General features: G+C 39.8%; 1 protein-coding gene across 2 annotated transcripts in view; it reads right to left on the minus strand.

Moving 5' to 3' along the window:
* Positions 1–27,796, minus strand: part of Pappa2 (pappalysin 2) — a 253,987-nt gene that overhangs the window by 60,097 nt on the left and 166,094 nt on the right. For both annotated transcript variants that reach the window (XM_045146446.1, XM_004658765.2), the window contains exons 15-20: positions 27,596–27,767; positions 24,661–24,838; positions 23,493–23,706; positions 3,885–4,053; positions 2,136–2,271; positions 333–442 (exon numbers count right to left, since the gene is read on the minus strand). In XM_045146446.1, coding sequence (XP_045002381.1) covers positions 333–442; positions 2,136–2,271; positions 3,885–4,053; positions 23,493–23,706; positions 24,661–24,838; positions 27,596–27,767 — 979 coding nt within the window. The remainder of the gene's footprint in view (positions 1–332; positions 443–2,135; positions 2,272–3,884; positions 4,054–23,492; positions 23,707–24,660; positions 24,839–27,595; positions 27,768–27,796) is intronic.

The raw sequence follows: 27,796 nt of genomic DNA on the forward strand, positions 1-27,796 counted from the left end.
TAGAAAAAAAAACTGCTCCGTGGGGCTGGGGAGTTGGCTCAGTGGGTAGTGTTTGCTGCACAAGCATGAATACAGCAGCTTTCATCTCCAGTACCCATGTTAATGCCAGGAAGGTATGGTGGCTTATCTGTAATCACAGTACTCAGGAAGCAGAAACACAGGGTCCCAAGGGCAAGCTGGCTGAATTGGTGAGAGACCTTACCTCAGTAAATACAGTAAACAGTGCTTAAGAAAAACAGCTGATGTCAACTTCTTGCCTTATACACACATGTGCATGTGCACAAATGGACACACCACATATACATACATTTTTTTAGTGTTCCTTTGCTTACTTGCACTTTGACAGGTTCCATCCAGTGCTCCAGGGTGCCAGCAGTCACATTCTCTGGCAGAATCACAGGGTCGCTGGGGGGGATGACACATGAAGGGTAACACACTGCACCTGAAAGAATGGAAATGTATAGTCGTGAACCTTCCAGATCAGAGCCTTCTTCAAATTGTAAGGCAAGCTTTGACTTTTTAAAACTTTATTTATATTTATTTATTTGAGAGAGAGAATGAGTGTGCCAGGGTCTCCAGCTATTGCAAACAAACTCCAGACGCATGCGCCCCCTTGTGCATCTGGTTTATATGGGTCCTGGTGAATCGAACCAAGGTCCTTTGGCTTTGCAGGCAAAATGCCTTAAGTACTAAGCCATCTCTCTGGCTCTTGAATTTTTAATAGTAGCATTAAAAGTCATCACATCACACTGGTTATAGGCAAGACCAATATTCATCCACTGTATACCTATAGGCATACTTTCACACAAGACTCTCTGTGACGAGTTAACCCCTGTTGCCTCAAGTGCCCTCTTCGACGGCTTGTTCCAGTACACTTCCTCTTTGGGAATCTCCCATCTCTACATGATCAAACAATGAGAGATTAAGTCCTGGTCCAACAGACCCCTATGTTCTCACTCCAGGATTTACCTAGCCAAACTCCATCCTACTTGGTGGATGTCTTTTGGGTGTATTCAGTATTCCTGCTTGTCAGATCTCAGAACAGCCTATCAAGTTACTACTACATGGTAACTTCAATAGCTGGGGAAAACGGCATAGATATTATTAAATTATCCAAGACTATTGTGTCAGTTGCTAGACTGACGATGGTGACACAGGCAGCCACAACACCCATGTGATTAAAGGAGGAAGCAATGGAAAATCAGAAGCAGAGATTTGGGTTATGTGCTGGTTTCTTAAAGGAAAATCTTGCTATTTGCTTGCATGGGAGGGAGGTTCGGGTGTCTTCTAAAAGTCTTTGAAAGGAAATATACTCTCAAGATTCTCCATGTCCTCATCTCTATATTTGGTGAACTCCAACTTTCTTAGAAGCTCTCATTATCTAGCTCTTTAGGTAACCTTTATAATAATAAACAAATATACATTTTTGGACCCAAGATATGTATGTCATATTTTCATGCATAACTTATAGGTTGTGAAGTACAGAACTTGTTCACGAAATACCATTGAAGGACCATCTATAGTGCAAAAAGCACCTTGAATGTAGCAGAGAGCCATTTCAGAAATGAATGATGTTTCTAGCTAATTCAAATTATACTTATTGTCATTATTGAGGGAAAATACCTCAAAAAATCCTTATTTTCCTGTGCAATCCAGATTTCAGGAGTAATCTTATGAGCTGTCACACAAACTAGAGCATCACTCTAAGTCAGCTCAGGCCACAAAAAACTTTAACATAAAATCACTTGAATAAGAAGTTCCCCATAGATTCTGGTGGCAGAACAAGAAGGGCTGGAAAATGGTACAAGACCTACCTCAAATAGTCTTTCCTATAACAACCAGAGAGAATGGAGGAACACTTATGTATGCAGATGTGGCTATATGATTCTACCTTTCCTCTTGGAGTAATAGATTCAGCCATAGAGTCAACCATTTTCCATGGGTAGGTCATGTGAGCAGCAGCCATGCCAACAATTGTACATTGTATAAAACAAGAGTAAAGAGTCCACTTGTGTCTTCATCGATTTGCATTTCCATACACTTTTGGGGTAAACAGTGTTATCTGATTCAAGGTGGAGCTAGACTCCATAAATGGATGACTTTGAATGGATTTAAACATCCTGTCCCATTCTTACCAATTCCATATCCATGTTCACACTTATACTCCACAAAATTCAGTTCTGAGGGAGGTGGTGGGCATTCCCCTGTCAGGTTGTCACACAACTTGAATTCCTGGGTCCACATCCCCTCTTTAGTACAGAAGATGGGAGGCTAGAACGTCAAAGCAAAGAGCATCACATCATTGTTTTGTTAATTTCTTTACCAGCAGGGGAAAGGCAGTCTTATGAAGTGTTAATATCCTTCAACTTCTAGCCTTTGCCTAAGACTATTTAAACAACTAAAAGTGTTGGAAATGGAAAAGACAAAAGAAAAATATGGGATGGAGAGATAGCATAACAGTTAAGGTGCTTGCCTGCAAAGCCTGCAAAGGACCCAGGTTCGATTCTCCAGTACCCTCATATGCCAGATGAGGCATATGTTGGCACATGCATTTGGAGTTCATTTACAGTGGCTAGAGGTTCTGGTGCACCCCTTCTCTCTTTGTCTCTCTCCTTCTCTCTCTCTCTCTCTCTCAAATATATATGTAAATAATAAAAAAGAAAAATATAAAAGGAAAAGGAAGACATAAAAAAAAACAAAACCAATTCATTGCCGCTTCCATGTGAAGAACTCAAATTTTCTACTAATAAAACTTATTAATGATGCATTCTCCTTTAGATATAAGGATATGATGAGCTACTGACCATATGGTGTTATTTAGCATTGATTAATTTGTACTCTCACACAAATGCTGCTGTGGCAAATGTCACCTTTTTTATATATATAAAATGAGTTTTATGCAGTGAAAGCAATTAATAATTTCCTAAAGGTGTGATTTTATCTTTCTACTGGAATGAGCACATTGTAGCTGCTTCTGATCTCATTTAAAGTAGATTCCCTTCTCCACATGTCTGCTGGGTTGTGTAACTCTTGGCTCAACATGCCCCAATCACAGCCTACTCTATCTAGAACACAGAGAGTATTAATAACTACAAAACCCAAGGGAAAAATTTAGATATATTGATAGCTCTGCCTTCATTGGGCCAACTCCTTGTTTTCTTAACCAGCCAGTAAAACAGACACGTTTGATGTCTTGGGGGGTCTCATTTTGTGGCCAATTCTTTTCACATCTGTTATGCAGTACTTACCTTGGAGTTCTAGACACTAAGTTAAAGACATGTGTCAAGGGAGCAGTCAAGGTCATTGATCTTTGCCTAGGAAGTCTGCTTAACTTCCTGTCTCAAGCATGTGTGAGGTGCTTGAAAAGCTTCTAAAGCAAAATTGATTTTAGTCACACAACCACAATAAGCCTGTGGTTTATAGTGCAGACATGTTGTGCCTGAATCCCAGGGAGGATAATAGTCAAACAGCACTTTAAACGTTGAGAGAAATTCATGTTTTTGTTTGAAACTCTGTTCTACTAAAATAAAAATTATAAAATCTGCATCCCTAGCCAAGTTAGGTCAGTGAGTGTGCACGAGAGGTGATTGCATTGCCAAATGAGGATCCCAGAACTGTTTGCAATGTCTCCAGAAACACTAGTGATCAGCTTTTTCTTATCCTAATGAAAGCTTTGAACTTGCAAGAGAATATTCCAAAACATGGTATTTTCAAATTCTTTATAGAATAGTTTTAATAGTTCTCATTAGACTCTCCAAAATCTCCACTGCATAATACCCTCCTTGTTGGGACTCCTTCAAAGCATTTCTTCTCAGTGTTTTTGGAAATGTCATGCAGATTAGACACAACCTGATTCAAAATGGAGTTTATGATGTCTTCCTTACCCCTTTGCTTTCCTGGTTACAGTTGAGAACACACTGGCTGTCCAGCTTGAAGCCATTGGTACATTCATACATGCCTTCAAAGACAGGAGAAGGGGGCTCGCACTCCACTGGGATGCAGCTGCCTTGCTCCCAGATTCCATCTTCTAGACACTGTATCTTCAAGAACTTGCTGATGACACAGGAAACAAAAGAACCCATCAGAGAAGACAGGATCCTCAGCAGATATGATAAAAATTATAATCAGGCAGAGGCAATTGGTTCCAGCTTGCCAAATGTACTGCTGTGGGGGTCATCAAACTGAACCTAGTCATGTTCACGGATTCTGGTGGCCAGCATTGTCATATAGGAACATCTAATGCATGACAAACACCAGTAAGCATTTCAATATCCATCTAGACTGCTAATACAGGGAGTTGCTTGGATATTTTCATCTCAGCCAAGTCTCATATCTATATGTACTGGAAGCGGTAAGGTACTATGGAATATAACAACGTGTCACACATATGCAGCGTTTCTAGCATGATGTCATTGCTGAGTTTGTTCATACCTATCAATTCCTTTTTAAGAATTTTTATTTATTTGGTGTGGGAGGGATGTGTGGATATGTTTGTGAGTATGGGCATGAATATGCCCATATACAGAGGTGGGAGGATAACTTTCTATGGTTGGTCCTAACTTTCTACCTTATTGGAGGCGCAGTCATTCTTCAGACTTCTACGTGAGGTCTGGGGATTCAAACTTCAGTACTCAGGGTTGCGCTGAGGCAAGTGCTTTATCCATTGAGCTATCTCCCAGTATATTAGAAGAAAGTACGGTTTTGAGACAGACTCAACCTAGCCTTCAGAAGGACCATCACCTCCCTAAGATTACTACAATCGTTTTGTTTGTTTACAAGCTAATTTTCCCATGGAATGTGTTCATGCCTCTCACCAGATTCTAAAACAGATATGACTCAGTGTTGTGCTGGAAGAAATGCCCCTCCTTCCCATGCCAAGATACGGCCTCCAACCAGACTGTTTGAGGTGGATAAGAGTCAACAGTATTAGAGTTCTTCTTACTGCAAATTCCATTCCACTCTCCTTCTGACTCACTGCAATCTAAAAGTGATTTCTAGTGCTTTTTGGCTCTTTTAATATATCAACTTCTGATTCATAAAACTCATGGTTTTAGATAAGGTCATGGTTTCTAAAATATAAATAATACTTTGACCACCATTGAAGCTATCCACCATGTGGATGATGGTCTTAAGTTGTTATCTCCTTCCTTCCTTCATTCATTCATCCTGATATTTTTTCTTTTTGAGACAAGTTCTCATTAGCCCAGGCTGATCTCAAATTCACTATATAGCTAATAATGACATTGAACTTCTGATCCTCCTACCTCCACCTCCCGAGTGCTAGGAGTGCTGTGAGGCCTGTGCCACTATGTATAAGACCATCAAAATGCCATTTTCTAGTGTCATGTGTCCTTTTAAAATTTACATATGCCCACCATCTCACCCATAATTTAAACTGATGATTACACAATGTCTTCTGTATGCTTTCTGGGTACTCTTATTGAATACTTGAACACCACAGATCACATCATCATATAAATGACCATACCATTCTTTCTCATGAAATTAAAAGCTTTGTTATACTCTTGTTTACATTGTTTTACTCTTGTTTATATTTTTTAAGAACTAAATGATTCTTAGTTTATACTAGGTTCTAAATAAATTAACAATATAAGGTACATTGTAAGATATATCACATTACAAATTAGTTCATCATAACTCTCCGAATACAATCATAACATTATCCATGTTTTGTAGATAAACACATTGAGAGATGCTAAGTTTCTTTTAAGATTTCATACCATAGCATGGAGTTAATTTCAAATAATTTTAATATAAGATTCTTAAACAGTTCACCATCTAAAAATATCTTCTTAAAATGAGTGGATCATATTATTTATTATTAAATAACTACTTAGAGTTATACCTTTATAGGCAGGAGTATTTTAAGATAGATATGTGCTTTATGATGACTCTTTAACATTATCTTCTATGGGCACATGTAGCTACGATTAATAATAAATACCATTTTGTGCTGCATTTCAGATAATTTGAAATAAACCTCTGCATGTTAAGTATTTGAATCAACAACACTTAAAGGTAAACATTACCCACAATTTAGAGAAGGAAAAAAGAGCCTGATGAAGATGTAAACTTTGCTCAGAGATGTAGAGGAAAACTGGCAGGCAGCACATGACCTCTGCCTGTTTGCCCCAGAGCCCATGGTGCATTGGCCATGTTGGGGCAAGCCTGTTCATGTGGTGCTCTGATTATCATCAACATCTCCATCCTTCTGAGCATCCCAGATGCCACATCTTTTTATCCTAATGCTATGTCCATGAGTATGGCAGAAGATTCATGTAAATCATTTGGCCTGAGTAAAGTAATAGCACATATAAAAAAAGTATTCCAGCTATAGGGTACAGCTTGAGGAATCTTTACATGGGCATACAGAATGGTATCATAGCACAGATCAAATGAAGAACATCAATTACAGCAGAATTTCCCTTTGTGCTTCTCTTTCTCCCTACTACCATGACACACAGTTTTAGTTTTAGATTAATTTTTCTTGTGCTTGAACTTTATGCAAACAGAACAGCACACTATGTATCTCCTGTGAAACCTAATGACCCAGGTTTGACTCCCCAGAATTCAAATAATCCAGATGTACAAGGTGGCACATGCATATAGAGCTCATTTTCAATGGCTAGAGACCCTGGCATACCCATTCATTCTCTCTTTCTAATAAATGAAAAAATATATTTAAAATTCACTGTTAAGTTACTCTTTGTCAGGTCTTTGATCACAACAACAAGAAAAATAACCAATACAGCTACTGGAAGTCATATTCTTTACATAGGAAAAGAACTTGGGAGGAAGGAGAATCCTATGGAGAGTAATACAGGAACTCTGATGGAACATAACCTGGATTTCCTAGGGAATTAGGACTCACCCCACCCCACTCTTTCATGCCCCTTCCTGGTATCTCTTCTCCAGTCTTTACATCTTCATCAGGCTCATATATATATATATATATATATATATATATATATATATATATATATATATATATATATATATGGCTTCTTGCCCTTAAGAAATACGAGGCTTAAAAATGTTTTCCACAACCTATTTCAAATGAATGCAGCTTGCAATTCATTTTACAGTAATGAGGCTCCTTTTTGTCCCTCCCCTAAAGTGGATATTTTACTCTTCCTTCACAGTGCAGAGTTAAATCCTCTCAGAGACCTTTTCTTCCTTAGCACCTGTTGCAGATGAGTCTTCCTCTACCTTTGCTGAACTGACATCCACCAGGTGGTGAAAGCAGGCAATACCACTGATACCAGGGGAGAAGCAAGGCTGGAGGAACTTCTCATGTCAGCATGGATGTAAAGGAAAACCTTTGCTTGACCAGGATGATAATATTTTTACCTCATGTGGTATTTTTCTCTGAATTGGTTGGAATAGTTCACCTATGGAAACAGTCTTCCCTTTCCTTGCTCAGAGTGAGGAACATTCAAGAATGCTGATTTCCTGGATTTCCTTGAAAGTTGAATAACCTCAAGGGTGAGGGTAGACAGATAAATTTGGCTGGGGAAAAGTGAGTTTGGGTGTTTTGAGCAGTCCCCAGACAATGTGACAGGCCCTGAACTGCAAATCAATACAAGGAGGAAGCCTGATGCATTTTGGGAAGAGAATCATCCCAGTTCACAAATGAGTCCCTGGACGGGAGAAGAGATACCAGGAAGGGGCATGAAAGAGTGGGGTGGGGTGAGTCCTAATTCCCTAGGAAATCCAGGTTATGTTCCATCAGAGTTCCTATATTCCTCTCCATAGGATTCTCCTTCCTCCCAAGTTCTTTTCCTATGTAGGGAATATGATTTTCAGTAGCTGTATTGGTTATTTTTCTTATTGTGATCAAAGACCTGACAAAGAGTAATTTAACAGTGAATTTTAAATATATTTTTTTATTTATTAGAAAGAGAGAATGAATGGATATGCCAGGGCCTCTAGCCATTGAAAATGAGCTCTATATGCATGTGCCACCTTGTACATCTGGATTATTTGAATTCTGGGGAGTCAAACCTGGGCCATTAGGTTTCACAGGTAAGGCTCTTAACTGCTAGGACACCTCTCCACCTGGATGAAGGATTTATTTTAACTCACAGCTAAGAAAATGGATGTTCATGGGACCAACTTCTCTCTATGGCAGTGGGAGACTGCTTTATTACATCTCTATGGGTCAGGAAGCAAAGAAAGAGCTTTCAACTGGTTTTCTGCTTTCTCTCTTCTGATTTAGCTCCAGAACCCAGCTCTTAGAATGGTGCCAACCATTGAAGATCTTTACTTTTCAGTGAAAGAGACCCCTATGGAAAAGACCCTCTCAAATAGATGCAAAGGTATTCCTCATTAAGGCCCTATGTGTCTCTTAATCCAATCAAGTTGGCAATAGAAGTTAACCACCATACAGTCATCTTACCAAGGGCTTTTTACAGACTTTTCATCTCTCTAGATAAGATGAAGTTCTTTAGGTCTCAGTCTCAGGCTGCTTCCAGGGCATTTGTTTCCTCAGGGTCCAATAGGGAGCGCTCCTTCAATCTGCTTACTCTCCATACCTTTGGATTCCTTCTTGGTGGCTTGCATATTAAGATCCATAGTATGGCACTGGATGCTAGAATGCCACAGGCCTGCTACTGGCCATTATATTATATTTCAAAAGACACTATGATTATGACAGTAGATCAGTGTCCTGGATTATTTACAGTTCTAGGAAGTTGGGTTTTCTTGTAAGGCTTCTTGGAAGGGAACTGGAACGTAAAGCATAATGTCTATTCTGCTCAATTCAATTACTCACTATTATGTAATCAATATTTGTGCACTTCCTTAAACTCCTCAGTTTGTGGGAAAACCTTAACCCTCAATGTGATAGTATTAGGAGATAGGGCCCTTGGGAGCAAGCAGGTCATGAGGTTGGAGCCCTAATGGTACAACTCATGCTCTTAGAAGAAGAGACACAAAAGTGGGCTTGCCCTGTATACACTGCCTTAGGAGGACATAGCACAAAAACAAGGCCATATGTAAACCGAGAAGAGTACCCTCAGACAGGAGATCTCTCAGTGCTTTAATCTTGGGCTTTGCAACACTTAGAATTCTGAGTAATATTGTTTGTTTTTTGTTGTTGATGATGATGTATTGTTACTGGTTTGGGTAGAACAAGAATTCTGAGTAATAAATCCTCCTTGCTCTAGAAACTACCCTAAGGGATTCAGTTACTCCAACTCAATAGGCCAAGATGCAACAGTGGCATGATTTTGATCTCCAGTATGTGGTAGGTGCCTCTGCATGCTTCCTAATTTGGTGATGCTAAGGACAAAAATCTCATTCTTTTAAGATCATTGATGGAAAAATGAGATGTGCTTGTTACCTTCTTCACATAATATATATAAATCAAGACACAGGAGACTCTTTGAAGTCTGAAGGGAATGACTGCATTTCCAGAATGATGGCATTGAATACTAGACCCATACACACAGAGATCCTTCCCATGATAAATTCCAGGATTTCTCTGTTTGCTTATTCTATTACCTTTGACATAACACACTATACTCATACCTATTTTATCCTTATATTTTCTTCATCCCACTAAAGAAAGCTAAAATTATCTCAGTTATAGGAAACTAATATTGGTAGCCAATTAGGTGACTTTTTTCTTGGTAGCATATAATCCAGTTACCTGCAAAAGCAAAAATAGATTTCAAAGTTTTCAAGCTTTTACCCCTAAACCATTACAGAAATGGTTTTCAGAAAAAAGCAAGAGAAGCCCCACTAGAGGTAATCAGGAACTATTTTGAATATATAGATTGTTGGGTCTATTGGACCAAATCTCCTAGAACTCTGCCTCTTTCTTTCCCTCCCTATCACATTTGATTATTCCCTCCCTCCCTTCCTATCTTTCTCCGTGCTTTCCTTTCTTTATTTTTTCTTCATTCCCTCCTATTTTTCTTTTCTGTCATGCTTGGGATTTAATACAGGGCCTTTATATTAGACAAATGCTTCATGCTTAAAGTTTATACTATAAATTCGATATGATAAATAGTTAACCCACCCATAGTTTTCATATGCAATGAGACTAGCAAACGAAGAAAATGTCTTCTCTTCTCCATGCTAGTAAAAATAATCCATTGGGGCAGGAACCAGGGAGTAAGTTCACCCACTGAGCAAGCCATGCTGTTTTGTCTTTGCTAAGTACCCAACTTTTTGGCTAGAGTTGTTATTTTGGGTAATCTTACTCTCAGTTTTCTTACTTTGTAAATGGCATCAAGAGAAGTTGGGGTTAGGGTAAGGCTTGTACTTATGTTCAATCTAACTTCTCCAGACAAATAACCACAATTTCCAAATTAAAAGGTGCTTTTTTCCCAATTTCCAGAACTGACTATGGTATCCACCTAGTACTGCAAACCCAGCTGTGCTTTTTCTACTTCTTACATCATTGCCAGAAATAAAGATCTTGTAATCAAAACTTGGCTGCAGGTTTGATTGATGTTGCTTGAGGCATACATGAGTCTATCCCATCCTATCACCACTGAATGTTTTTCAAAAGTAATATTTATTTTCCATCAGAGAAAATAAAAGCATAATTTCTGAGTCCAAGAGAATGATCATGTCTTTGCCAATCAAGGGCATCTGGTGTCTCCAATGGGTAGTCTCTCTCCTGAATAATAACAACAGAAAGAGCTGAAATATTGAAAAGTGAAATACTACTCATTGGGTAGAGGAATATATATCTCAATGTAATCGTATCCTTTAATTTACCCTGCGTGGTAGAGACTACTATTTCTGAGTTCTTGGATTCCACACCTCCGCACGTACTTTTCCTCAGGCCTTCCCATTCCCTACTCCCCTGGCACAGTGAATATTACCATCTACTGTTCCTTAAGCTTGAAACTCAGGAGGCATCCTTGATTACGCTTTCTCTCAATCTCACATTTTCCCTAATCCCATCTGGATTCATGCAATCCATCAGCATGCCTTGTCTGTCTCATCTCACAGTTATTTTTGGAGTTTGCCTCAATCCCTCTGTGTCTATCTCTGTAGCCACACACACTACCACAATCCACCATCTATCACCTTCCAACTAAACATCCCGTTTCTTCTCCAAACCCCTTCACACCAGCCAGAAAGCACTAATTTCAAGATATTTTCCGTGAATAAAACAAATTGCATTGTGTCATTTTCTGTGTAGAACATTTCAATTAATTCTGGGTTGTCAAAAAAATGTAACATTAATTATACCCAAACTCTTCATGTTAGCTTGTGAGGCTTGAATCTCATGAACCCGCTTTCTCTGCCTTCATTCAACATCATGGTCATTTTCTTGAGGCATAGCACCGACTCTGGTCAGAGAATTGTAGGTGCAACTCAAGATCTTTCCAGTCTTAGGGATTTGGGTGCCATTCACTCTGCTGGTGATATTATTTTCTTTGCTCTTCTCTAAATCTGAGTTTTCTCTTTCTTCATACTTAGAAACAGACTGCACCTTTCCAGGTAATCCTTATTTCACTACCATACTTAAAACAAACAAACAAACAAACAAAAAACATCCTGTTCCTTCTACAGACTCTATGGTCTGAAGTTTTATTTTTTAATTTTTTTATTTTTATTACTCCTTTTCCTCTTCTGGAATATGATTGTAATTATTTACTATGATATCTTTAGTATATACCACAATGCCTGGTATATAATAGGTGTCAACATGATTGGTATAATGGGTTTGTGAATGTTTATATTATAGCCAACACATGTAAGGTTTAAAATAACTTACATGGGGTTATCACACTGGTTAACATACCATGATGATCAGATGCCAATACCTTTATCACAACAGGGAAGCATTCATACAAGTGAAGCTGCAGGTCAGTTACCTCCTCTTACTTGTGTGGCTACATAGTTGTAAGGGGTGGGGAGTGACCATTACATTTCTATTACACAGATAAGTAACCTGAAGTAGTAATTGCTTAAGTGTTTTGCATGGCACAGAGTAATTTCTGACCTGAATTAAACAGGCTCTCTAATAAGAACAGAATGCCCCCATTCTATTCACAGTATCGTACCCAGAGCAGCATTAGAATTACCCAGGAGGATGGTAGCGATTAATCCAAGTACCTACCCAAGATCAATTCAATCAGAATCACATTTCAAGAAGTTCCCCAAGTAATTCTTATGAACTGTCTTTTTGAAAAGTTTGAAACGTGAAAAACTAGACCATGTTAAGAGACACAGTCTTCCACCCCACCCTTCCCCAAATAGAGCCATCAGCACTTCCAAACCCCATGCCAGTTTTCATGCTAACAAATTGCAGGCCTGGCTTTGCAAGCCAATATCCTAAAAGGGGAGTAGGAAGACTTCAGTCCTAAAGAGTCCACAGCTAATCTAGTTACTCTGTACTTTGTAAAGCAAGCCTCCAAATGTCCTGTCTTAGCACATTCTACTAGACAAAAAGAGTACCAGCAGGCTCATACAATGAGACATACTGGTCTTTAACTTCCTTTCTTCTCTGAGTCCAAAAAAAGTGCCCCTTACACAGCTCTTTCCCCTGCTAACACCTCAATGTGTGTGGACTGTTTATCCTACTTCTACATCTGATTCCTTCTATCTTTGTGGCCTCTGCTGCTATCATTTAGATCTGTCTGGCAAGAAAGAACACCCTGGGTCTCATCACCTCGAGTTTAGGCTCCCTTTCCATCTTCTTTCTCAATGGGCCCTCTCCAGCATTTTTCACTTTAAGTTCAACAACACTTCATCTCTTTACATGTGTTTTTTGGTTCATTTTTTGTTTTTTTGTTTTAGCTGACAAAAGTTTTTGGTTTTTTTTTCCTTCTCTTTCCTATTGAATATGCTTGGGTTACTCCCTGAACTAAAAACAACCTAATGCATGTTGATATAAACCTAAGTATACACAATCAATACAATTATTCAGAATCCTAATAGCAATTCCTATTTGGTTTAAAGAAATGGAGATTGAACTGAAAGGCAGGGATGAACTTGGCCCTAAACATGGAAACATTTAATAGGAACCTCTGGCCTTCACCATATCATTCGGCTATACCTCCATTCCTACATTCATTCAGCAATTATTCACCTAACACCTAATATATAATGTTTATTACATTGGCTCCTGCAGCTTTAAAACAAGTATAGTTATTGTTCCAGTGCCAGAATACTGACTTACAGGAGTCTAGAGAGGGAACCACCCAAACTTCCTGGAGACAAGGAGCATATTAGGATAGGAACACTTTGAGGCTGAGTTTGGTTGGTAGGGAAGACGGGCATGGGCATGCAAAGCAGAAGGAACATGCATGTAGATGCCAGAGGCATGCTTAAGTCTTGGCCAGTTGTAAATGGAGAAATTTATGCTTGCCATCCTCTTCTCTCCCTCGCCTCTCCTCTCTCTTCCAATAGTGGGAAAGAGTCAGCTAATGGAGAGAGTCTGAATGAATAAGAGAGGATAAAATTCTTGCAGAAATGCTCAACAAACTGTATTCACTTATTTCAGAGGACAGTTTATTTCATTTATAAGCAAACCTTTAACCATCTTTCAAAGTTTCAGCACATTTTTTTTTTTTTTTTTGGCAGCACCTCTCCAGAAGATTCTGTATTCTTGTTCCAGGTCAGCTCAGCTCATGCTCACATGCGAGTGAAGGGCTCTGAGGCACAGACACATGCACCCTCATATGAGAAGCAGCCTAACAAAGCCACTGACTGTTGAGAATGCAAAGGTCCCCTTTCCAGAGGCCATGAAAATGGTAAGACTGGAGCTCACTAATGTGTAATCAGAGCACATGGAACCAATGACATATCTATGAACTGGAATGTACATAGGTGATTCCTATACTTGTTTTCCTCACATATAATCCATCCCCTCATGGGGCTAAAAGGAACAGTGCAATAATCTTTCCTTTCTGAAATAGTCAGACATCACAGTCATAGTTCATTTGGGACACATTTAGTAGCCACACCAGGTGAGTGTCATGTGTTGGATAAGTGTATCAGAGTGTCTGGAAGCAAATGCTACGGAATAAGAAGGCTATTACAACTATGGCCTTGGCTCTTTGTAAATCTCTAATTTTCAATAAATTACTTAATATCTCTTCCCAGGTTTTCTATCTGAAAAATGGAGATGATTGTTCGTTCTTCACAACACCATTAGAAGACTGTACAAGTAAGCATATTTAAATCATGTAGCACAGCAAATGATTCATGCTTACTAAGAAGCTAAAAGCATTAGCTATCTCTTATGACCAAAGGATTTACTCAGCCACACTGTGTGTGAGAAAGACAGGTGGTGGGGTGGGGGATGGAGGAGAATGATTTGAGGACAATACTCTATTCAGTATTCTCAACATACTTAGTTCTTCAGATTTCTGTCCTAACCAGAATCCCTCAGGAGACAGTTGTGAATCAGTTTGGCCTGCCTTGACCCTCTTATTAATGAACAAGACAAAGTCACTACTAAAGTATTCACCCAACAGGCTAAAAAATAAGTTTATTTAAGCTGGAGGCACAAACAGGGCAGGCAAAAAGAAGATAAGAACACTGGTGCTTAGATTATGGGTTGAGGTGAATCCTACTGGTTTATATCTAAGAAGTTCTTACTTAGACTTCTTTTTGTCTGATCAACACAGAAATTGGCAGTCAAGATAAAGAGAAAATTTCATAATAAGATGCTCTATGAGTTGAGACTGAACATCATAGGAACATTACAAATCCAGAAAGTCCTGTTTAAAGTAAGGATCTGTGTGCCAATTGCCAACCCTGTGAAGCCTGCAGCAGTGAGCTGGCCTATACCCAGGTATGTATTTGAGTGGCCAAAGCTTACAGCAGAGGTTCAGTCACTCCAAAGCCAAAAGAAGCTGTAATAAATTAGTTTAAAGCTCACATGATTCTACAATGGCAAGAGAATTGAGGATTCTAAGGATAAACTTTGAATATATTTACCATAAACACTAATTATAAAGCCAGACAGTCTTAATGGAAAGAAAACAAATTTCTATTTCTTACAGATGCATGAGTATACACAGAGATTACAGTGTTTTACTTACTTGGCAAGTCATAGATTTATATATATATATATATATACATACATACTCACATATGTTTAGTACCTAGTCATGTGTGTATGAACTTTATGTTATAACACAGCACCTATATAATAGGTAGAGTATTTTATTAATTTTTTAAAGTTATAATTTCATTATATTTAAGAAGTTTAACATTGTCTTATTGCACATTTGCAGTTTCTTAGCCAAGTCTTCTCACTTAATCCTATGATAGGATGAAATCAATTGAATCAATCAGAGATTCAACCTGTAGTTCAAAAAGATGAAGAGACTAAAAATGACTATACTATCTTCACAATATGACTGGCCATTCATTTGCATCAGTCTGGCTTTATTTGTCTATGCTTATTTCTGAAGTAGGTTCAACTTTATGTTGTTATTTCATGGTTATTCTTTGCATGGTCTACTTGAAGTCATGTAGTACTTGAATAACTCACAAGGTGATGTTTTAAATTATACAGATGATCTAAATTATACAGAGAAGTTCTGACTGGTGAAGAGGAGTGTATATTTTTAACTTAATCAAATTTCCTTTGATGTGTGTTTCTTTTATAGGTGGGGAACTATTGGATATTTTTCTGGAATATAGGGACCAACCACAGAAGGAAGAAGATAGACATTGATTAAAAAGTGTAACTGATGTGCATGAGACATGGCTTAGCAGTTAAGGTGCTTGCCTGCAAAGTCTAACAACCCAAGTTTGATTCCCTCGTGTCCAGGTAAAGCCAGCTGCACAAAGTGGCATGTGCATCTGGAGTTCATTTACAGTTACTAGAAGCCCTGGTGTGCCTATCCTCTCTTGTTCTCTCTCTGCTTGAAAACAAATATGTATGTATGTGTGTATATGTGTGTGTATGTGTATATATATATATATATATATATATATATATATATATATATATATGTATGTTTAATGTAGCTGAAAGGTGAAGATGTCCTATTTAAAACATAAGAAGGGAATCTTAGTCAGCCACAGTTAGTGCCATTAACCAACTGGAAATCATATTGGTGGTGGTGGTGATAGTGATGGTGTTGGTGATGATGATACTGTTAATGCTGATGGTAACAGTGATGGTGGTGGTGATGATGGTGGTTGTAGTGGTAGTAATGATGGCAATCGTGGTGATGATAGTGATTATATTGTAGGTGAAGATGATGATGGTGGTGGTGATGATAGTGATGGCTGAGGTACTGATGATGGTGGGGATTGTGATGATTGTTATGATGGTGACAGTGATGGTGGTGATGGTGATTATGATAAACAACAGGAACTTCTAATTAGTCAACAGAATGTGGCCTGAAGTTGAGCTTGGTTCTTTGCATTCTATCATCTAATCCTCAAAAGCCTGCCAATGCTATTTATATAATTATTTTGTAAACAAGAATAGTGACGCTTAGTATAGATAGTGTAGTATCTTTTTCAAGTAAGAATACTAATAAATAGAAAAGTTGAGATTCAAATTTAAATCTCACCAACTACTAACCTTGGGGATAAATCTTGTAATATGCAAATTCTTCTTAGAAATTGTAACTAAATTGTCTTCTTTACAAAAGAGGATAATGGGATAGAGACATAATCAAATACTGAATGTTCATATATTAAGTTCTTAATTAAATACTTTAAAAGTTTTACAGAAGCTCTTGATCTTTGTATTTAATTCTATAATTCTCAAAACTTTTCTTAATATTTTATATTCAAAGATGATCTAGATCCAGTCCTGTTGGATATGGGTAGAGAACGACCTAATGAAACTCAGCTAATGAAGACTATAAAACTAGCTGTCCATTCATACTAAGAGTTCATTGATAACCACCCTAAGATTATCTTAAGTACTTTCCACTAAATTCAAAATACATAGTAGTTGTGTTTATGTTAATCTCTCTACTTTTTTGGTGTTAGCAAATACTACATATCGCTTCTCTTACTGGTGCTACACCATAAGTGCTATCCCTTATTATTTGTTCTACTGATACAGAAAATAAAAGGTACTTTCAGAGCTAGCAACCACTCAAAACCTTGTTTTGCAAATGTGGAGAAAGAGGCTCACCCAGAGAAATGAAGTGCTTTGCTCTGTGTTAGTCAGATGCATAGCTTTTGGAGTTAGGATGGTTTTAATCACAATGTTGCCATTTATTTTTCTGAGTATCACTGGTAGCTACTTCACCCTACTCTGAGTCTCAGACTCCCCTCTGCCATAGGGGTAACAATATACGAAAATATACTAATGTTCTGTACTATTATACAGCAATATATTGTACTAGTATTCATTAGTAATAAAACACATTATTTTCATGAGCAACACAGTAGGTAGCAGAGGCAACAATACTTCATACACATAGTACATAACAAGGAATCACTATCAGCTTCATGGTCCTCATCCAGACAACAGGACAGAGTACTGGCCCTATTCTTTTAAGTTCTATGATATACAAAAAGTATCTCTATGTGTGTGGATGTGATACCCGTGCATTGCATATCTTCCTCCCATTCTAGGTTCTTCCCCCAAGTCAGATCAGACAGCGTTCACTGAAGGCATTCACCACCCAAATGTTTGTCTAACAGTAAGTAACCACAGTGTGAGGCTTACAGATTGCAGTCTTGATCTTCAGTTATGTTTACAGAACTTAAATAGATTTATGAGCTATGGAAAAGTTGATCTCACCAGCAGCACTTAGAAAGGTTGACTGTTTACCTTTAAAAAGATCTGACCGCTAGGGTAGATGCCTTATGGATGGCATCTTGATGAATGACTTATAGATGAAAAGATTGTCCAAATACAGTTAGAAGGCTGGAATTGTTTAGAAGCTAAATTAATAATGAGGCCTAATGAGGTTAGCCTAACCTTCATACCTAAAGATAACATGTAATGAGAAATAGGCAACATGGAAGTGAAAGATAAGGGAGAATATCATAAGCCCTTTTTGATAAAATATAAGTCAAACACATTTATTTTGGCATCACAAGAAGTCTGGTTAATGAAATAGCAAAGAAATGATTAATGATGACATGTATGTTGGAGCACTTGAGAAAATGAAGAGCTTAAAATAATGCCTGTGTATACTATATACCAAAAAGAGGAAAGAACTCCTGACACTGTCATCTTGACAGGTTCTCTGGAGTTACAATTCTCTTTTTACATTCTCTTTGTACATTCTCTTTTATATTTATTTTTAAATATTTTATTAATTTGTAAGGGGAGAGAGAGAGAGGAAGAGAGAGAGAATAGTCACATCAATGCCTCTAGCCCCTGCAAATTAACTCAAGATGCATGTGCCACTTTATGTATCCAGCTTTAGGTGGTTACTGGGGAATCAAACTTGGGTCATTACTTTTTGCAGGCAGGGATATTAACTGCTGAGCCATCTCTCCAACCCTCTCTTGTATACTTAATAAGCAGCAATACTTAAAGTTACAGATAAAAATTTCCATGCAAAAGCACTGATACAAAACCTGAATGTGGTGGCAAACATCTGTAATACTGGCAAAAATTTACTAAGTGAGAAAAATATTAAGTAGAACCAGCACATATGTCTGGGGACTGGCTGAAGGATGACTTGGACAACAAGACGTTTAAAATCTCCTTGGGTGATTCTTATGTCCAACCAAGCATTGAGGCATTGTTTTAGTGATTTTCCTGAAAGCATAGGTACATTAGCTATTTCTTTCCTTCTTAAATGAAATGGTAGAAAAGCTGTCCATAAACTTCTGGAGGAAGGATAATTGTGGTTAATTATTTTTTTCTTTGCAAAGTGGTGAATGTATTGAAGGGTAAGAGTGAAGCCAAATAGATCACTTTTCAAGTGAAAAGGGATGGTGGCCTATTAGAGATTAGTGGGAGCAGGTGTGTGAAGCAAGGGACACAAGTTAGTCAGTGAGAAATTGACACTCAGTAGAAGCTGCTGGCTGACTGGTGAGAGGGCAAAGGACCTCATAGACATTGTACTGTGCAGACACCAGGCTCCCCCAGCTCACGGACCAGAGAACTGAGCAGATTTGAAAGGAATTACTATAGGCTTCACTTTGTGTACTTAGGAATCCAGGGTGTAGTTGGAATATCCCAGTGGCTACCTCCATAGGTAGCTGATCCTATGGCACTTGTGATCCTTTAAGAGAAATCTGTAGTGGCAGACATGGGTTTAGGAATCATCACTGTGGGAACTACACTGGAGGCTATGGACTAAATGAGCTTCTCCTGGCAAGTGCACATATAGACCACACAAGAAAAGAGAACTTGGCGAAACAGGCAGAAGGAAGAAAGCTAGGGAAGAACACTGAGAAGAGACAGAAGGAAAATCTGGACACAGATAAAACAGAAACAAAGAGTGTGAGTTTTATGAATAGGGTGTGGCTGGCTGTGTCCAGGAAAGGAGTCTGCTTCTACTTTTGTTCTGTTAGTTATTATGCCTTGTTTTGTCTTGTGTTGTTGTTATTTGTAGTTTATTTCTTTTTTTCTTTTTAACTTTTTGAGACAGGGTCTTATTTAGACTTTGCTTCATATGTAGCTGAGGCTGATTTTGAACTCTTAAGCTACCTGCCTCCACCTCCTAAATTCTATGATCACAGGAGTGTGTTACCACACCTGGGTGTGGCTCTGTCTTTGAAGTGTGGCTTTCTGGATCTGTTGCCTGAGTCTTTCTTTATTCCCAACCCAGAGCCTGACACTGGGCCTTTCTGTGATGCAAGTGCCTTCTCTGTCACCATCAGACAGAGGGGCTGAAGCTGCCAAGGAAAGCTCAGAGAGAATCAGAGTTGACACCCGTCCTTCATTTCTTCTGAACCAGATTTGGGAAAAAGCAGGAAGGAGATGCATCTGACTAACATTTTCATAGTTGTTTTCTTCTTTAAAATATAATTGAACAGAGGCTGAAGAGATGGCTCAGTTGGTAAGTTGTTTGCTTTATGAACAAGAGGACCAGATTTTGATCCCCAAAACTCTCTGGGTATAATGTGTAATCTTTACACTGGGGAGGTGCAGACAAGTGGATCCCTGGGGTTCACTAACCTGCCATCCTAGCTGACCTGCAGAGTACCAGGCTAGTGAGAAACCCTGTTTCACAAAGAATGGCAAACACCAAGAACCCAAGGAAGGACAACTGAGGTTGTACTGTGATCTCCACATGTACACACACACACACACACACACACACACACACACACACACACACACACCCGAAATGAACAGTGGGTGTGGCGGCTCATGCTTATTGTCCCAGCACTTGGGAGGCTGAGGTAGGAACATTGCTTGGAGGTGGAGACCAGCCTGGGCTACAATGAAACCATATCTCAAAAAATAACACACACACACACACACACACAGAAATAAACAAATGATCAAAATGTAACATCTGGAACAGTGTATTTATAAACTTGATAATGTTAAAATGTTTTCTGTGCAATGCCCAACTCTCATACTCAATCCACAGTTAGAAATAACTCCCATTCCTAATATGGATGAGAAGCTAAGACAATGGCTGCTGAATACATTGCTCAGAAACACCCAAATACATTGCAAATGTAACCATCAAGTACTTGTGCTTTTGTCCTCACGACCCTGTAACTGCATAAAATGAACTCGCTCCTGCACTCTCTGGATTGATTTCCCTGCTTGCTTTTCTCCATTTCTTCTCTTCTTCTGTGTATGTCCTAGAAAGAATTTTAGAGCCCCATCTGTCCAATGCAGTGCTTTTTCCACGCGGGAGGAACAAGGCTGACATAGTTCGTTGGGTAAACACAAGGGGTAAGTGACGGTGATTTACGCCCAACTTGCAAACTTCTGATTACCAATCTGTCGCCTGCTATGTAAACAGGTGTAAACTAAGATTTAATCAGTTTACACAGCGAGGTAAATAATTTAATCTCTCCTTAGCATGGTGCTTGTGAATGTAAATGTTTGAGCCCAAACTGATGCAGACGTTGTGATGTAAGAGTCCAGTTTCTCAGCCAGAAAAGCTGTGTCCACAAATGGCTCTCAAGTGTCCCTGCCCAGGACCGGGGATGTGGGAGGGAGGCAGAAAATATAGAGTTCTGCATGGGAGCCTCATTCCCAACATGGGCTCAGAGATTTAGTTGTCAATTTTCCACTCTTTGTATACCCCTCCTCCTCACTTGTCATGCCTCCAGGCACTTGTGCCCCTCAGTCATTCTTTAGCACATCACTCTGCATATCTGTGGCTGCCTGTATGTGAAAAGGCAAGAAAAGAGAGGGGCGGGCTGGCGAGATGGCTTAGTGGTTAAGGCACATGCCTACAAAGGCTAAGGACTCAAGGTCACATCTCCAGGTCCCATGTAAGCCAGATGCACATGGTGGCGCATGTGTCTGGAGTTCATTTGCAATGTCTAGCGGCCCTGGTGTGTCCATTCTCTCTCTCCCCTTCCCTCTCTGACTCTAATAATAAAAACAAATCTAAAAAAGAGAGGGGCAATGCAAGAAGATAGGAGCTGTAGCTTTGTGCAGACTTTGTGGGTGTTCACTGCCTGACAGTTGTGTGCCTGCACAAATTATACCTAGAGCCTATGAAACCATATGTGAGTGGCTCTTGGCTACGTACACCATTTACTATAGCATCTACTGAAGCAGGGAGTATGGGTTCCTGTGAAATTTTCATCAGTGCCATTTATGTCCCAGTAAACCTGGCTCATCTGGGCCTATGAGGCAGGAAAAGGGTTTTCTTTTGTTGTGGTGGTGGTTTTATTTGTTTGTTTTCAAGATAGGATCTCACTCTAGCCCAGGCTGACCTGGAATTTGCTATGTAGTCTTAGGGTGGCCTCGACCTCACAGTGATCCTCCTACCTCTGCCTCCTGAGAGCTGGGATTAAAGGTGTGCGCCACAATGCCCAGCTCAAGGGTTTGCTTTCTTTCTCCCATGCTCTAGGACCCATATGGCTTACAGCCACTAGAGAAAGGGTGGATGTGAGACATATAGCAAGGCCTCCATTGTCTTCTTCCCTCTTGTAGAAGTCTGGTTATTTCTGTGATTATCATTGGTAATGGTTCTGTTAGTTGAAAACAAATAAATAAAACCTATGTTAGCCTTTGAATCCAATTCTCAGTATGAGATGGGTTTGGTTCTGAGCATACACTTTAGTGGTAATATGTCTGTAGCCCTGGATTTGATCTCTAGTCCAACAGTGGAAGGGAAGGGAATGGAAGGGAAGGGAAGGGAAGGGAGGGGGAGAGGAGAGGAGAGGAGAAGAGAGCAGAGGAGAGAAAGGGGGAGAAGATGACAGAAGAGAAAATGATTTAATGGATGTATAAGAAAAGATCAAATGGATTTGAATTCCTTTTGCAGCTATATCACAGAGGGTAGGAACACATAGCTACTACTTCTATATATAGTATGATATACTGTTATGATATCTTTTCTTCTGAAAGATATTTCTGTTGGAAAATGTATTTTTTTTAAAATCATTTATTGAGTAAGTGACCAAGCCAGGCACTGCACTGGATAGAATAATCTCATTTAATCCTTAACACTCTGATATAAGCATAATCCTCACTTAACAAAGTAGAGGGAGATCCAAGTTACTCAGCTGGAAAGGGAGGAATCGGGACTTGAACCCTCATATGACCCCCTTCCTCTTAGGTGCTGTGAGAGGACTCTTCCTTCTTCCTCTCCGCCTTCAGAAGGAAAGCATGAAGTTCAGGGAGGAGAGAGCCAAATGGATTAAACTAGCCATGTTGATAGCTAAAGGGATTGCATTTTGTTTAAAAATTGGCTGACTATGTTTTGTTTTCTATACAGTAACTGAATAAGTCCCTATGCCAGCTCTGTCAGTAAACAGTATTATCATCCATTTGCACAGTTGGGAGAACTGAAGCAGGCAAAGGAGCTTCCCCACGTCACACATCTAATAAGCATCTGGCCTGGGGCCCAGTCTCTCCAAGCCTCAGAGTTGTACTGACGAGGTTGTTGTGGCCAAGATGAACTTAGATCAGGAACTGCCTGATTTTCAAGAAAAGTGATAATTATGGAAGTTGTTTTTATCTCTTTCAAGCCTACATAATAGTATGTAAGTTCCCATGTGGGAAAATACCTTTAAAGAAAACACTCACCAAATTTAAAAAAAAAAAAAAAAAAACCTCAAAATGATATCAGCTGCCTGCCATGCCGTCTATAACACTCCCTGAGCTATCAGGGCTCAATACTCAGGCTTTGCAAGTTATTCCTGAGTCCATGTTGACATGAAAATATTTTCTGAATCTCCACTCAAAAAAGAAAAAGAAAGAAAAGAAAACACAGTCTCCAGCCTGTTGTGACTGGAGATTGTCTGTGCATTTGAAGAGACTGTATTTAGAAAATCAAACACCATATGCAGTGGACATTACAAAAGTTCTTCACATAGTTTTCAGAGGAACGGTCTGTGAGTTGCCAATAAGGGAATAGGTGCAAGGTACAAAACAGGTAGAATACACGACCAAGAGCATGACCACTTACTTCCTGACTTGACTTCTCCCACTCTCCATCACGTAGTAGCCTGGTTTGCATTCGTATCTGCAGATGGTGCCCACATCGTGGCTGCCCCTGAGACAGTGAGGCAGGAGCAGGTTGGCATTTGGAATAACTGGGGGAGCATCACATTCCAGCTTGCAGTAGACTTCAGGGAGTGACCAGAGCCCATCTTCAAGACAGGTCAGCCACGGGCTCAGTCCTGACTCCAGGAAAGAGAAGCATAGGGTGCTCAGGCAGAGATTCCAGAAACATGGTAACAGTAGAAAGAATAAAACTCTGTCCTAGCTGGATTCTTGTTTGTTGAACAGCATCTCCAAAATCTCTCACCAATACTCATCCTGTTTCTTCTTACCAAGCAGCATTCAGTGAGGTCTCTGATGTGGACTAGAAGTTACACAAAGTTTTCTTGGCCTCAGTGAAAGAGGAGCTACCAACCAACTCACTACCCCCCTGCCCATTTTCTATCTACAAGTAATAAAAATGTAGCAATGAAAATAGCATGGTCTGCATTAAAGAAAGGACAGATACAGATGACACTTGGGTAGTGATCACATGGCATGTACTAGTCAGAGCATTCTGAATGTGTTTAACATGTAAACTTCAAGTAGAAAGCCACCTTATGAAATAGATCACATTATTACCTCTTGGGAAAACTCAATTATAGTTTAGTAACTTGCCTAAGCTTGTAACAGTAATGTGAGGGTTTGAACCCAGGTGGTTTGGATGCAGAGTTCTGTACTTTGATACCACACCATAGGCCTTTTTTTTTTTTTTTTTTTGCTAAGCAAAAATCTAGGACTACTTTACACAATAGCATCCCTTAGAACTCCCAACTGGCTCCTAAGTCAGAATTATAAAGACAACTGTGCCAGGTTGTTTGAGTCTGGAAGTGAATATTAAAAAAGAAAAAGAAGCAGAAGAAAAGAAGTCTTTTTAAAATTTTTTTCCATTAATGACACTATGAGCTAGGGCATCTCTCCAGGTGGTGAGGGACAAAAATATGGTGTTGTCTCTTAGAATTCTGTGTTATCAGCAGAGGTTGCCATAGTAGAATAAGTAGGAAAGCTATGACGGGTGAAAGAGCCCTAAGGCACCCCAAAGAGTGAGGAACCAAGGGGAACTTGCATACAGCTCCCAGTTGGTGAGACAATACCTTGAAGCTTGGCTGGTGGGACACATGTGACGGAACAGCGTTTCAGAAAGTCTGTGCCCTCTAAGCAGGAGAAATTTGCATAGTTCACCAAGGATGGGTCAGGGACACCGCAGTCAAGCCTCTGGCAGCTCACATCCTGGTCCCAGAGCCCAGACGAACAAGTGAGGAGAATCTGCTTCTAGAAACAGAGCATTTACTTCTGTCAAGGTCACATGAAATAGCTGTTGGACTAGATTTCAGACTTTGCAATAGTCCCAGTGGTCATTTGTTCCCATTTTAAAGCAGGTATAACTATCTAGCCTTTATCTGTTCTTCTCCTGTGACACTAATAAAGGAAGCAAGTCAATGAAGAGCATGGCTTCTTCGGGCCACCTCTTCTGGCCGCCCTTCTCTTGCTCTGCTAGATTTGACCTCAGTCCCTCTTCATTCTGCTCTGTACCTGGGGTCTCATGCCTCTTAGCATAAACACAAAAGAAGTAAAAGAAAAAAAGAAAAGGAAAATTCTAAGACTATACTCTTTTAAATATATTTTATTTATTTATTTGAGAGTGAGAAAGAGGTAGAGAGAGAATGGGCATGCCACGGCCTTCAGCCACTGCAAATGAACTCCAGATATGTGCACACCCCTGTGCATCTGGATTATGTGGGTCTTGGAGAGTCAAACCGGGATCCTTTGGCTTTGTAGGCAAACACCTTAACCGCTAAGCCATCTCTCCAGCCCACGAATATGTTTTTAATTGACATATAAAGACCTCATCCCCTTCATGTTTTTTTTTTAAATTTATTTATTTATTTATTTGAGAGTGACAGACACAGAGAGAAAGATAGATAAAGGGAGAGAGAGAGAATGGGCGCACCAGCGCCTCCAGCCTCTGCAGACGAACTCCAGACGCGTGCGCCCCCTTGTGCATCTGGCTAACGTGGGACCTGGGGAGCCAAGCCTTGAACCGGGGTCCTTAGGCTTCACAGGCGAGCGCTTAACCGCTAAGCCATCTCTCCAGCCCCCCTTCATGTTTTTAATGTACAGAATATAATGTAAAACTGTAAACAATAAGAGATGTAGAAAACTGGCTCTGAAATTCTGGGAAAGTCAAGGCATCTCACGGGGTACTGAATGGCATGGAGAACAGTACCCCGGAGGCTTGGAAGAGGGAGCCCCTCTCCTGAGGAGGGGAGCAGCACAGAGAAAATGACAGGGAAACTAAACTTGAGAGACAAGAGGGACTTTGGAGCAGCTCAGCGGAGGTGAGCAAAGGTTTCCAGGTGGAAAGTAAAATGAAGAAGGACATAGTGACCAGGAAACTGATTTTTTTTTTTTCCTCAAAGAAAGTCTTCTTTTAGTAAAACAAGTCTCTGGAGACAGAGTGAGGGGGTTATGTGGTGAGCCAGTCGCCCCATCAAGAGACCACACTGGAGCCAAAGCTAAAGGTCCAAGGGCTGCTGAAGGCACCTGTCATCCCAGACATGCACCCCCACCTTGCACTCCTCTCCTGTACCCCATGGGTCCCCATTGCCTGGCAAAACAACCTAAGACAAAGCCAGACACATTTTTCCATTTAGCTTCAGTTCTTTTGTCAGCCAAAAAGCAAATATCTCCACTATCTTGTGATCATAAAACGGGATTGTACAATCTCCTTCGTGAGGCCAGTCACTGGTGACGGTGGCCAGTAAGCTTCAGGGCTCTGTGGCTGACTCTGCCATGTATTTGGCAGGGCTTAACTCCCATTCTCCTGCCCACCAGGTTCTGTTCCTCATACTCAGCACAGCTGGAAGCCACACTCACACTGCAAAGAGCCACTGATCATCTAAAGGATGTCACTAAACTTGGTGCATAATGCCTGCTTTCTTCTTGGCATCGTTGGTATTACTCATTTTATCCTGAATTTCTTCTGAACTCTAATGCATTGCAAACATTGTAGTAGCTTTATCTTTGCTTTTCTTTACCTCTACACACAGGTATTTAATCCACACACCGTTTGTTCCTCCTACTTTATTTTCAGTGTGAATGTTCTTTTCTTTGAGGTAAGATAAGAATATGTGACAGGAACTCTGTCCTTCTAGTCCAAGAAGTTGGTGCCTCCAGGTACATTAAAGCTATTTCTGTCTAAGTAGTTTTCAGATGAAACTCTCTGGAACTCAAGATTATGTCCATTAATTCTCACCATATCTAAGCAAGTGAAATGCTTCCAAGGACTCACAAACTATTAAATAATCAACTGGCACAAATTTTTAAAATTACAATCTTCCAATCCATTGATATCTAACAATCGTGTGTGCATTCTTTTCTCATGATCATGCATCTTTCTAGTTCTTTCCTCAAGCATCATTATCCCCTTACCTCTCCAGTACTGGGATTAAAGGTATGCACCTCCCACCTTGCTAAACTACTTTCTTAATCAACATACTCTACTGTCACCAAGCTATTTTGAAATCCGGGAAGTGGTGAAATAGAAATTTGGGATGAGGCATGTAAAAATGTGGAAAAGTCATCATCATGCTCAAATGGGTTTAGTGGTTTGGGGGAGCAATCAGGTTGTATTTCTCGATCCTTCTTGAGAGGAGGCTTGGAAAACAGGAGACTGATGATGAGCAGACAAATTGAAGGTATTCTATTTTGCATGTGAATTATGAACAAGTATACACTGAGACATTCTCATCTAGGAGGCAAAGATGGGAATTGTATTTCTTGTCAGAAAGAAGACAAAAGCAAGAGAGAAAAATCAAATAGTCATATATACTGCCCATGTAGACAGTCAATTTACACCCTAATCAGAGTTGCTCATGCTTATAGACACCTTGCATTTCTATCAAGCCATGTTTCCTTTTCCCTCACTCAGGACATAGATACATCTGTCCTTGCCAGTCAAATCAGAGGAAACATGAAGACTTTCCTGTGTTGGGAGCTTTACCTGCTGACTGTGGGCTTCCAACTCACCTGGATGGGTCTGAGGTACTGGCCATGGCTGGTCTGAAGGGCGAATCCTCGCTGGCAGGTGATAGCACATTTCATGTGACCTGGGCCGCTAGAGGTACAATTCACTACATCTGCATGGTCAAGCAGCAATGGTGCACAGCTTCCCTGTTCCCCACAGGGCCGATGGATACAGCTGGGGATGACAGAAACAGGCACATCTTA

This window comes from Jaculus jaculus, chromosome 1, assembly GCF_020740685.1.
Source record: "Jaculus jaculus isolate mJacJac1 chromosome 1, mJacJac1.mat.Y.cur, whole genome shotgun sequence".
Classification (NCBI taxonomy): Eukaryota; Metazoa; Chordata; class Mammalia; order Rodentia; family Dipodidae; genus Jaculus; species Jaculus jaculus.